The 13355-nt window shown below is 36.9% G+C and overlaps 1 protein-coding gene across 1 annotated transcript; it reads left to right on the forward strand.

Annotated features, from left to right (window-relative positions):
- The first annotated feature begins 1932 nt into the window (after window positions 1-1932).
- AMBN (ameloblastin) lies at window positions 1933-11958 on the forward strand. The gene is given in 11 exon segments (XM_007942818.1): window positions 1933-1947; window positions 3102-3170; window positions 6632-6682; window positions 8427-8474; window positions 8971-9081; window positions 9556-9594; window positions 9822-9881; window positions 9977-10021; window positions 10415-10459; window positions 11426-11741; window positions 11744-11958. Coding segments are annotated over 11 exon segments (1014 nt in total).
- The last annotated feature ends 1397 nt before the right edge of the window (window positions 11959-13355 follow it).

A 13355-nucleotide genomic window follows, 5' to 3' on the forward strand; every position in this document is an offset into this window, starting at 1 on the left:
TCAGGACAGACTCAACGACAACAGGTGTTTTATTGTTATTGTTTTGTTTTTTTTAATCATGCTCATAAATAATCAAAGATACTCTACCTCCCATGCTAGCAGTCAATTGGGATTTAGCATCAATTTCCCCACAGAGGTAATGGTTTCCATAGGATTCTTCCTCTGGCTTCCTTGGAGCACATGGACCTTCCTATCTGTACTCTTCCTCCTACACACACACACACACACACACACACACACACTCCCACACATGGTATCCTTGTGGTCCCATGTTTCATGTAGCTTCTCCCACAAAAGGATAATCAACACACTTATGGAGCACACACTGTATATCAGCTGCTACATCTTCATCATCTCATCTAGTCTTCAAATAAACCTGTGGTAGTAAATGATTGTGTTTATATCACAGAGAAAGAAACTCGGGCTCCCTACAAATCCTTACTGTGGGGTAAAAAGTGTTTTCTTTTTTTAACCGTGGTAAAATATATATAAATAAAACTTGCCATTTTAACCATTAAAAAAAAAAAAGAAAGAAAGAAACGAAACTAGGGCTCAGAGAGTTTAAGGAACCTGATCAAGCACTACAACTGGCATAAAACAAGAGAAAGAGAGAGCAAAGGAGAAGCCAAAAGTTAGTAAAACTTTTCATTTCAATAACATTTTGTTGTTTACCAAGCATATTCACATTCTTTACTGATTTTCATTCTAAAGAAATAAATGGGAGATGAAGATTTTCAGAGGCAGCTTCTTGAGTAACATTATTTGAAGCTGTTAAGTCAACACTTGATTCTGGAGCTTTCTCCCAAAATACTATCTTCCTCAGTGTTCCCTGTAATTGGCAAGCTAGATCTGTTTCTCTAAAGAGTATACTGACTCATCCCTTCTTTTTTTTTTTTTTTTTTTTATTGACTCATCCCTTCTTAAGAAACTAATCTTGAAAAACCATAACTGAAATCACACCTTTGGGAAGACAAGGAGGGGCAGAGAAATAACAAAAGCAGAAAGTCTACATCCAAGACATTATTTTCTATTCACAGAGAAAATTTGTTGATACTAGCCTTTTAAATGATCCAAATATGACTTGCAAACCTGGCTTGACACTGTTCCTAGAAATGGGCCCATCTAAAGAGTGAACTGACAGTTATGCCCATTGATTTCACTGTTTCCCGGAGAACGTTCTGATTTATGCCCCTCCCCCATAAAAAACACGCACTGAAGGTTTACCTCCTTACGGGAAACTTTCATAGGGTCCAATTCAAAATTTCTCGACTATCCCTAATCTATTATCTCCAGATACGAAAATAAAAAATTCTGAGAAAAAAATCACAGCATGTTCTTTATCCAGCTAACATTTTCATCCTCTCAAACCCGAATAGTTATTTAAGTGTTTCCTCCTAGACTTGTGTGTTCAGGGGAGGAAAGGAAGTCACTATACCGCAATTAAAATGAGGGTGAAAATTTGAGAATGCTGGCACTGGGTCACTGGCTTTATCTGCGGATAAAATACTAAATAGTGACTTGTTTCCACCTATTTTATGTACATATCCCCTCCCTCCCGCTCACCAAAATGATTGTCTTCAGAACTCATGGCCATTGCTCTTTTTCTGTCTCCCCTGCAATTGAGTTTCCTGAATAAACATAGGGGCTGAGCTACAGTTAAAAATAATAAGACTCTACTGGGCAAATGTTCTTGCATGCAATAAAAAGGTATGGGTTAATTGCAGGAGCAGAGGGTTTTTTTTTTCCCTCCATTTTGCTTCACTTTGATTGGAGGATTGGCACTTTAAATAAAGGTTTCAGATCATCCCTGAATGAGAGGTACACAGCAAGTTCCAGGTACAGTCCAGAAAAATTGTAAACCCTCTTTTCTGACAGCAGTGAGTTTGTTTTTTTAATCTTAGTTGGCATCACCAGGCCCAGAGAGCACAGTGCATGTCAGCATTGAAGGTAAAATGTGGTTTTAATGATTTACATGTGCTTCCTGTATGTTCTTTTTTTCCTATCTCCAGGCAGCTTTTTTAAAAAAGGTTTTATCTTCATGTATTACCAAATGCTGAATAATAGTTTATTGTAAATCATTTGCATGTCCCTGAGCAGACATGCCTAATAACATTCAGCTAACTGAAGCAAAAAATATTTATCTTTAGACTTTTCTTCTTTTTACTATTAGTGATTATTAGTGACTGTGCCTAATCTAGAAAATTATTAGAAGAAAGTAAATCTCTAAGTCAGATCTCCATTAATGTAAGAGTAAAGAGTCTTCAAACTCATAGAATAAACTTAGTAAGCTAATTCATTTGGAAACGTAAGGAAAATCAATTTTGAGACAGGTTTTCCACTAGTATCAAAGGAAATTAAAATATTCAATTTATTCTTATTTTTAAAAGATAGATTTTGGCATAACTATCTGAGTAACCTAAATATATAATCATATACCCTATGTCTGCAGATAAAGGTTTGTTATGGAATGATTGTTGGTTGTATTACATAATGCACTTCAAAATTTACTCTGGAGGGAAAACAATGTATGAACCCCTATGAATGATACTCAATAAATTAATGTCTCATTTAATGGATGAGATTTTTAAACTTTTATTTTACTGATTAAAGTATATTTTAAAAATACCAACAAAACAATTCAAAGGTTAAATGAGAGGCTTAATAGGCAGTGAGTTTATCCTAATAATGGTGGAATAGTTTAGAAAAGGACAAAGAACAGTTGCACAACTTGAAGAACATAAACAGTGTCACTGAACTGTACGTGTAGAAATTGTTGACATGGCGTATGTTTTGTTGTGTATATTTTTATCAAAAAAAAAAAAAAAAGAGTGTATGCATGGAGGTTATTCCTATATATCCATTTAGGTGGTAGCTCCATAACCAAAGGGCTTAGCTGGTTTTTAATTCTTGTCAATTAAACTGCTTGTCAATTCCTTCCAAAAAGCTGATAAATTCAGCAGAGAAAATATCAAACCAGTTGTTTAGCAGTATTTAGACTTTTATTTTACTCTGGTTGTTTTCTGAAGAGCAGATACTCAGATTTATTTAAAATATTATCTTTTAATCATCTGATTTACTTCTCCAACCCAATTCTGTTTTAGATCCCACTTTTCAAAATGAAGGACCTGATACTGATCATGTGTCTCTTAGGAGTGAGTTTTGCGGTGCCGGTAAGTCAGTCTTCTATAGTGTGCCCTAGATTGCTGGGCACAAGACTACACTCGGGGAACATTGGCTGAGAGAGCTCAGACCTGGACTCATTTGAATTGAATTAATCCAGTGGCTAGTTCCTATTGATTCAAAAGTAATAATGTGATTCCTTGACACCTTTTTCCACAGATGCCCACACTTCAATCTTAGCATCAAAGAGCCACAAGTTAAACCTAAACATAATTGTTCTACTCAAAAAAAAATTTTTAAATAGCCCCAAAAAATTTCTCAGCCACATTCCACTCACTCAAATTTAAATATATATGGGAATCTCCACAATGCATGGCATAATTTTATTATCGTTTACTTGATATCAGGAAAAAAAAATTAGTATTTTTGAGCATGTAATTATCAACTACTTACTCAGTTACTATGAAATTGAACTGGAAAGAGAAAATTTCTCCAAAATAAGTACATTTTCTTCATTTTAAAAAGGACAATATTGGAACAAAAAGTTACTATTGTTCTAAAACTGAGCAAGCAACTAGATTTGATGCTAGTAATTAACCAAAAATGGGCTCAAACATTGCCGTGAGTGGAGGATGATACAGGACTGGGTGGCATTTCTTTCTGCTGTACGTAGGGTCGCTATTGAGTAGGAAAGAACTGGACAGCCCCTAACAACAACCAGGATTAACCAACAAATTTACATTGTAAAGGTTAGAATGTGTGACTGAGAACTGAAATTTCCTAAATCAAAACATGTCATGGCATTGGGCTAATTGTATGTTACAGTTCTACACCTGATCTACTCTATCACATATTGGAATTATCTCATATAGAAATGTAGACAATATTTTTAGTCCTGAACTACTACAACCAATAGCATGTGATTCTGCTATCACGATGACCTTATTCAACTGCTATATGTATTCAGCAAATATTTACTGAGCCAGCAATGTGTTAGGTACTAGAGACAAAGGTAAATAAGACATGCTCTTAGTCTTCAGGAGCTCATAGTCTACCTCAAATGAACTCTAGAATATTTTAATTCCTTGAGAGAAAAGGCTGCTATCTCAGCTTACCTTTGTATGATACTGACACTTGCAGTCGGCCTCAGCCATCCACCACTATCAGTCAAATGTCTTTATGTTCTTTGAGTCTCTACTAGCCCACACCTGAATCACTTGAGGCTATTCTGATGAACAGGTCAAGTGCTTATTATTGTCAACTGTTTAGCCACCAAATCACCTGTTCTTCACCTTTTACTTCTGCATAAGATATGTATCTCCCATTGTTCTGGTTACCTAGTGCTGCTCTAACAAGAATATACCACAAATGGGATGGCCTTAACAAACAGGCGTTTATTCTCTTACAGTTTGAAGGCTAGAAGTCTGAGTTCAAAGTGCCAGGCTCTAGTGGCTGTGTGAAAGCCTCTCAACCTTGGGCGTTGGCTCTGCCTCTAGCTCCTAGCTCACTGAAGGTAGAGGCTTTTCTTCACTCAGGCAGCTACTGGCTGCTGAGGCTAACAAGCCCAGGGTTGACAAATAAAATGGCACAGTCCTGATGTTACCAAACCACACAGCAGACCATTAATTCAAGTCCACTGTAAATCCTAAGGTCGGCAGAGCATGGCAGGCTGCCGAACAACAGTGCGGCTACATGCAGGGTCCAAACATGCCATAGGCTAGAAATTATTCCCAAAGCTGCTGCTTATATACAGGAAGCAGACCACATACCCAAAGCAGCTACTCAGCTGCTTGTGGTAGATCCCACCATGGAGTTGATTGCCAGCCTCATCATAGAGAATAACTACCACCAGCTGCCCAGCCACTCAACCGGCCCAGCCAAGTTGACACACAAACATAACTACGACATCCATTTACACACCAAACCAAAACCAAACTCACTGAATTCAGAATCAAAGCAACCCCCATTGGATTTCTAAGCCTGTAAATCTTTATAGAAGCAGACCACCCCATTTTTCTTCTGTAGAGTGGCTGCTGGGTTCGAACCACTGATCTTTTGGTTAGCAGCTAAATGCCTTAACCACTACACCACCGGAGCTCCTTCCAATTTACGTATTGTTCTTTAATTTGTGACTTGGAGCAGATAGAAAGAAAGGGCTAATGTGGGGGAAGAGGACTCTGTTCTCAAATCTCTTCAAATCCTGAATATGACCACTACACACACACAATCACTTTCCCTGTCTATACAGCTAACATTTTCTCTATTCTGTTCATAACTACTTCCTCTATATCTATTTCCAAAACTGAATAATTTAGAGACATGTGCACCATGACTTAAATGGTAGGATTTTACTTGTGTGAAAACATGAGGAAGGAAACATGTTTAGGAGAATACTCCTGAATTTTTAATTTATAATAGAAAAATAATCCCGATACATTTAGTGATCACTCCAAAACTATCTGTGGTACAAACGAAGGAAGGAAGACATTACAACCTCTTAACCCTACATACTGAGAATATCCAAACAACCAGAGAGCCCCCAAGTCTAGAAATTATTCTAATTTCTATTCATCCATCCTCTATTTTTCACTGGTTTTGTGCATATATTAATAATGCTTGGTTTAAGAAGAAAAAGAACTTGAATTCTAAAAAATCTAGTTTAAAATATAGCTATTGTTTTGAACAATTTTTAAATGAACACAGTAAAATTAATAGTACTTGATGCTATAATTTTTTTTTTAAGGAAAAAACAACCTTTGATCTGATGATCCAAAAATGTAAACACAGATCAACATTTTATACATAATAATCTTTCACTAAAATGGCAGAAGATTTGTTGAAGCTCTTTGGGAAGTAAGTTAGGGTTCTGCACACAATTTTGCTGGTTACCAAGATCCATGCCACATTCTGTAAGCCAGAAACATGGAGGTTTGTCAAAACCATGTGAAATTCAGCTCAGGTTTGTCCCTTTGCTTTCACATGTAATTTTTTTTAAGAATGTGAATCACTTTTAGCCTTCTTTTAAATTATGCTGCTTTACTTCTCATTTATTTTTAATGTAACTTTTAAACAAAGTTTGCTTTTAAAGCAACAAAGCATTAAGATGCAGACAGAGTAGGTGATTCGTATGGGAGTGAAATTATTAAATATTACATTAATCCCCTGTTGCTGTTGTTATGTGCTGTCGAGTCGGCCCCGACTCATAGCAACCCGTCCTTGGGTTTCCGAGGCAGTATCACTATGAAAGTAGATTGCCCAACCTTCCTTCCGAGGAGTGGCTGGTGGGTTTGACCCACCAGCCTTCAGGTTAGTAGTCAAGTGCCTTAGGCACTATGCTACCAGAGCTCCCATTAATTCCCTAGGTAATTCAAATTGTGCTTCATTCTGCCCAGAAGCTCAAATCAATTGGATGTATACCAAAACGGTGTTCTCTCATCTGGCCCTTAAATATTACTCATTTAAGGAAATTTCTCACCTAGGAGAACTCAAGATGATCCTTATTTTCATTTAGATGTTTCCTCAGCAACCTGGGACCCCTGGCATGGCTAGTTTGAGCCTTGAGGTACGTCAAAGTATTTGTTTTTAATCTTGACATTGATATGTTCCTTATAAGGGAGAAACATGATGGGCTGTTTCTCAGCTCTCCTAGTCAGAAGTCTGCAACTGTCATCCTGCGCAGCTTTAGAGAAGCTTATAGCATTTATTAGAGCCTCATCTTGTAATTCTACTGCCATTATAAACTCAAGTGCTTTAATCTTTAAAATGGCATCTGTATGTGAATCCAGGTAATACTAATAATTAATACCTGTTGTTGTTGTTATTATGTGCCGTCGAGTCGGACCGATTCATAGCGACCCCTCCTTGGGTTTCTGAGGCAGTATCACTCAGAAGTAGATTGCCCCATCTTCCTTCTGAGGAGTGGCTGGTTGGTTTGAACCACCAGCTTTCTGGTTAGCAGTCAAGTGCCTTAGGTACTATGCTACCAGAGCTCCTAATTAATACCATGTTGTTGTTGTTGTTATGTGCCCTCGAGTCAGCCCTGCCTCATAGCGACCCCTCCTTGGGTTTCCGAGGCAGTATCACTACGGAAGTAGGATTGCCCAACCTTCCTTCCGAGGAGTGGCTGGTGGGTTTGAACTGCCAGCCTTCTGGTTAGCAGTCAAGTGCCTTAGCCACTATGCTACCAGAGCTCCCAATTAATACCTAGTATACATTAATATGTATTATATGTCAATATAATTGCTACCATAATATCGTTACCACATTAATCAAATACATTTTTTCTGTTATCACAAATAGTTTATATTACTTCTCTTTATAATATTATATCTAATATAGTTCCCAGGAAAAAAAATTTACCTGTATAAAATTATTGTATAGAAGAATTCCTATAAAGAGCTTTAACATTATACTATGATAGCTGCCATATAGCTTGGGTTTGTCTTATTGTAGATCTCATAACTGATATACATTCTGTTTAGAAAACCCAAGAAAGTGGAAGTTTTTGACAGATATAAATAGAAAATATTTATAGTTATGAATATAAAAATAGTTCTAAGATTACAAATTTTTCACAAGACCTTGCAACATTTCCCTGCACCCTGACAGTTGGAGCACAGTCAAAAATGAAACTGGTTAAATACTTATTTCACGTGGAAACTCATTTCACCGGGGCTTTTCTCTCACTCTGTAGCTTAAACTCAATCCAAAACACTCTAAATCTCTTTCTTTGAAAAATGAAATTGACTTTCTGTTGAATTGGTGGCTTTCTTGACAACCTATCTATACTTTGCTATTTTTTCCCAATGTTTTTTATATTCACTAGGTTGAGGACTGTTTTATTTGAGAAGGAGGTAGAAGTTATTTTATTTCTCTGTTTTTTGTTTTTTTTTTTTCAAATTTCTTTTTGGGCTGAATTTATAAAAGGCCAAGTAAGTAATGCAGGAAGGGAAAAGACTCAATGAAGCAGTGTTCTCATAATCACAGTTATATTTCAGTTGAATGAACGATTTTCTTATGCTTCAGTGTGAACCATACTAATATGGTACTTTTTGTTTCATTTAATGATAAAAAAAAAAAAAACTCATTATTTTAATAGTAATAATAACAACAATGGCAGACCTGTTGTTACCCATACAATATTTAACATTTCCACTTTTCAGTAATGATTTCTATCTGCTTTTATGTTATTCAAATTGACCCATTCCAAAGTTTGTGTGATAATGTCATATGCTGAGAAATCAGTTAAGAGTTACACAGAAAAGAAAAACACATGGCAAACACTAACCCAATTTTTTCCTTGATAGACAATGAGACAGTTGGGAAGATTACAGGGATTAAACATGCTTCCTCAGGTAACCATTATTTTCAAATATTTCTTATTCCAAATATTCATAGTGGTGGTGGTAGTGATATTAGCAACAGCACTATAATTCATAAAATTTGTTTGTTAACACACAATATCCTAAATACTGAAAGAAAAAATGAGTAATTGAGATAGCCTACAACAAAATGAGATTCTGGAACAAGGTGGCAGGGAAAAAATAAAACAATATTAAACTTTCTTCAGTAAAATAAAAAATCCTTTCGTGGATTATCAGTTTTATTATATGGCCCAAAATATGAGTACTTAGAAAAGTAAATCTCAAACAAGATTTTGGATATATCGCGATCAGGATCAGAATAGAACACAAGACTCTTAAAAGAGAGCATTTAACTTTGTGTGTAAAATTAACCAGTAACACTCTTAATTTTCCTATCTCTAAACTTTCTCTGGATTTTAAGAAAATAGACACCACATTTAAGCCAATATTAAAACATAAGCATGATTTTATTTTTCCATGTCTTTAGTATTCTAGATTTGACTTTGGGAAATCTTTTAATTCTCTGTGGATGCATGGTCTCCTCCCACTACATTCCTCTTTCCTATGGATATGACCAAGAGAACATGATGCTCAACAGGTATATTTGCATCAATGTGTTTGAAACTTCAGACTTTCAAATCTCACCCTATTTGCCCTCTCTGTATTGGTGGCTCAGCGGTAGAATTCCCACTTTCCATCCTGTAAAGATAGATATTATCATCTTTTTTATAAAGGATAAAACTGAGACACAGAAAGGTTACAAAATATGCTCCAGGTTGCACAAAAATTTAGGGGCAAAGCCAGGATACAAGTCTAGTATGTTCCAATTCCAAAATTCATGTCTTTCCATTCTACAATGACAGGCATGCCCCCGTCTCCCTGAGTCATATTGGTAAATAATTGAATTGTACACTTAAATTCTAAATCTAGGGTCATACCCCAGAAACACTAAAAGAAAGCAAAATGGGGAAACTTATTCTAGATTTTATTATAATCATAAACCAAGGTTAAAGTACGTTTGGTTCACTTTGTCTATTTTGACTATTTGGTAGTTTTAATATTTGTGATATAGTTACCAGGAATGGATTTTGCTGGTCCACAAGGTCCCTCAGTAAGTACAGATCTCCAACACTTTCTTGAAAAAAGATCTCTATACTTCAAAAAAATAATAAAAATTTAAACTTCTTCCATTTTCTAAGTGTAATGGAGTTCTTTTATTTTAAAATATTAAATACTTATTTTTCATACTAATCCATCTGAAAATATCTTTTCTATAACTCTCAGAAGTTAGTGTAATGGAGATTTGCATGTGTTATGGCAAGTATTAATTACTTGAAGATGTTCCCAATACCCCATTTGATATCTCAAGGGCCAATGCCACAAAATAAACAATCTCCAGTAAGTTTTTTCACATCACTTCTGTGCTTGTAATTTACTTAAAAATTTTTCCCCTGGAAAATGCATTGTGTGATGGTTATTGTCTTTATATTTAGCTTTATCCGGGAATGTTTTACATGTCCTCTGGAGCAAATCAATTGGTAAGTGCATAGTTGATTTAAAGTGCCATTTTTAGTTAAATGTTTTCTTAAGAGCTAAAATTATAAAATCCAGGCCTCACACTGTATACCACAAATAAATAGATTCGGAATATCTGAATTAACAACTGAAATGGCACACAGTACAATTTCTATTTGAATAACTCTGACCAGACAAAAACGTACACACAATGGTATTAAAGAAAATATTTGATATGAATTATACAAATTGGCTGTATTTATTCAATAATCATTCAATCTCTCTACTCTGCCTCTAAAACATGCATTAATATTAAGATTTAAGGGAAAACTAAATGCCTTTTAACTTTGTCTTGAGTAGCTAAAAAAGTAATAGGCAGCTGGTTTAAATATGATGCAATGTTTCTTTTTTAACAGAATGCCCCTGCCAGAGTTGGCATCACGAGCTCAGAAGAAATGGCAGTGAGTAACGTCTTCAAAGTCATCTTTTTAAAATAGTGGCCAGCATAGAATAGTCACAGATCAGTGGCTGCAAGAGATACTGGCCGTGAATGTAGCCAAATATGGAGCATGAACCTTGGATTTTTCCTCCAAAACCAAAAGTTTGATTGTAAAGCAGCATTCAAACATTTCATCATGTCTTCTGTATAATGATTTCTGAGTGATCACCATTCTTGAACGTTGAATTTGAGAAGAATCCCACAGAACCTCACAACTTAGACTTTGGATATTAGATATAAGAAAATAGTCCTGATATTTTTTTTCTTGAAAGATAGAACCTCTCATAAGCAGGTTTCAGCCTATCAGATTAAGAACAGTAATGCCCGTTGCTGTATAACACATTGTCCTCCATTATGTTATGCTGCCTAGAAGTAAAATTGTTTTTGCCGCATCTCATATATGATCACAGAAGAAACGGCTCCTGATCAGCCATCATTACTAAACTGTAAATGCTTCAAACCTAAAAAGACAGGTGTGTTTCACACAGAATTCGCATTCCTTCTCAGACCACGTAACCCCTTCAAAACAACAAATTCAATAGTGTTGCAAGCAATTCAGACGAAATTTAGAAGTTAGCGCATTTAAAGTAACCAAGTTTCAATTTTGAGTATTGCAGCATTCAGGATGCCTGGAATCTTGGCTCTGTCCTTCTTCACCATTGCTCCCCTTCCCTCCATGCCAACCAGACATGGTGAAGGGCCTCCATCTCCTTTCCCAGAAGTAGGCTTCCACACCCAGAAAAGTGTAGAATCCTCTCCATTAAATTTCAAAGCCAATTTAAGGGAAAATGTGCTAACGTGAAGCTGTCAGCCGGTTCTTTGTTCTTTACCAGGTTCTGTGGTTCCTCGGTGAAAGTGACCACATAAAATTGCATCGTGTAGTTATAATATGTGATAATGGTATCTTTGGTGAATGGCTTTTTTCTAGGGACGCAGAGGAGGCCCAATGGCCTATGGAGCTATGTTCCCAGGATTCGGAAGCATAAGGCCTGGCTTTGGAGGAATGCCACCCAATCAAGCCATGGGCAGTGACTTTACCCTGGAATTCGACTCCCCAGTCACTACAACCAAAGGCCCTGAGAAGGGAGAAGGAGGTGCACAAGGCTCCCCTATGCCAGAAACCAACTCTGCCAATCCAGAAAACCCAGCTTCCCTTCCAGAGGTACTACCTGATGCCCACGAAGGGCTTCTTGCTTTCCCTAAGGGGCACATTCCCAGCCTGGCCAGGGGCCCTGCAGGGCAGACAGGGTCCCTCCAGCAGCTGCTGACCCACTAGTGACCCCTGGATCAGCTGATGCTTATAAGGCCTACAGCGCTGACATGACCACAACCATGGATCTCCAGGGAGAAGCCACCATGGATACCACAGCAACCGCAGACATTCAACAAACATCGATGCCAGGAAACAAGGCCCAGCGGCTCCAGATTGTACACAATGCTTGGCATTTCCAAGAACCCTGAATGCCTTGAGATATTAGCTAAATCCTGTCTGCCCAAGCTTCTCACTTTTGTCCCCATATTGTATCTTTTTGCTAAAATACTTATTAACATTCTGTGGCAAAGGTATTAACAGCACCAAGTATATCTTAGTAAATAAAGGTGCATAGCAATAGTATAGATCCTCTTCTTGCTTTTATTCTCTTACCAAAATTAATGTATGGGTAGTCTCCATGATTTAAAGATACTATTAATAACATCAGAGCAAATCAAAGGGTCTCTGAATTTGATAATCACTCTTGTTTAGCTGCCTTAGGCATTATAGAATTTCTCTTATGAGCATGAAATTCCAGGAAATGTGACAGTGCTTTGAAAAGTTTTCTCTAAGCAAAGGCACATATTCTCAGAATTATGAAGTGTTTCATTCAAACTCTATTAAATGGGACATGGTAGAGAACCCTTGACTGGTATTACTGGGTTTAATACATTGGATTTAAAAGCCTCATTTGCAGAGCATTTTATTTAAGCTAGTAAGAATCATTTTAAATAAAGATTTTTCTCACTGAAAAATCAAGAGTTGTGTGCTTATTATTTATAGATATTTAAATACTTTAGAAAATCTTACTCATCCTCATCTTTGCTACTTTTTTACTCATTTTACTCCATTCGTTTGTTCTTTCATCAAAAGTTCATTGAGTGTCTGTCGATATCCTAGGTACTGTGCTAGGCACTGGGATTAGAGTCCCTTTCCTGAAAGAGTTTAGAATGGGGATGATTGACAAGTATACAATAACAGCCATTCTAGGCCAGGCTCAAGCACTTTATGAGTATTATCTCACAAAAACATTGCAAAATAATTACCCCTAAGGCCACAGCATGTGTAAAAAGTACCATGAAAGGCCAAGTACAAGGTGCCCCTGAAACCACAGAGAAGATGCTTCTAACAACCTAAGGGGCCTTGCAGGAGCTGGAAGGAATCAGTCAAGCTTTCTTAGAATATTGAAAGCATCTGAAAAAAAAAAAAAAAAAAAGCATCTGCAGGATGAAGCCTCCAAGAAGAAGAAACACAGGAAAAGTCACGTGGGTGCCATGTGAGAATTAGCTCAATCCTGGGAAATCACAAAGTGAGAAAAGGGGATCCTTGCTAGTCACCAAGACTAGGTATGTATCAGCCAGGGCTGTATGTCTAAGTTAACAGGTTGCAAGATCTGGTCACCCGTGAAAAGTAGTCTCCAACTCTATTGTCTCTCTCTCCTTCTAACTTGCCCAGGCTGGTTCTTCCATATTTTTTCCAAGTCCCTAACCAATCTGATACCGACCCTAAGTTAGTATAGATCTATATCTCAGGCCATCTCTCCTTCCACAAAAAGTAGACAACCAGATGTACCATTTAAAGTTCTGCCCACTGAGTAGCATTGTGG

The sequence above is a fragment of the Orycteropus afer genome, unplaced genomic scaffold, assembly GCF_000298275.1.
Source record: "Orycteropus afer afer isolate SDZICR_OR568_19922 unplaced genomic scaffold, OryAfe1.0 scaffold00098, whole genome shotgun sequence".
Lineage (NCBI taxonomy): Eukaryota > Metazoa > Chordata > Mammalia > Tubulidentata > Orycteropodidae > Orycteropus > Orycteropus afer.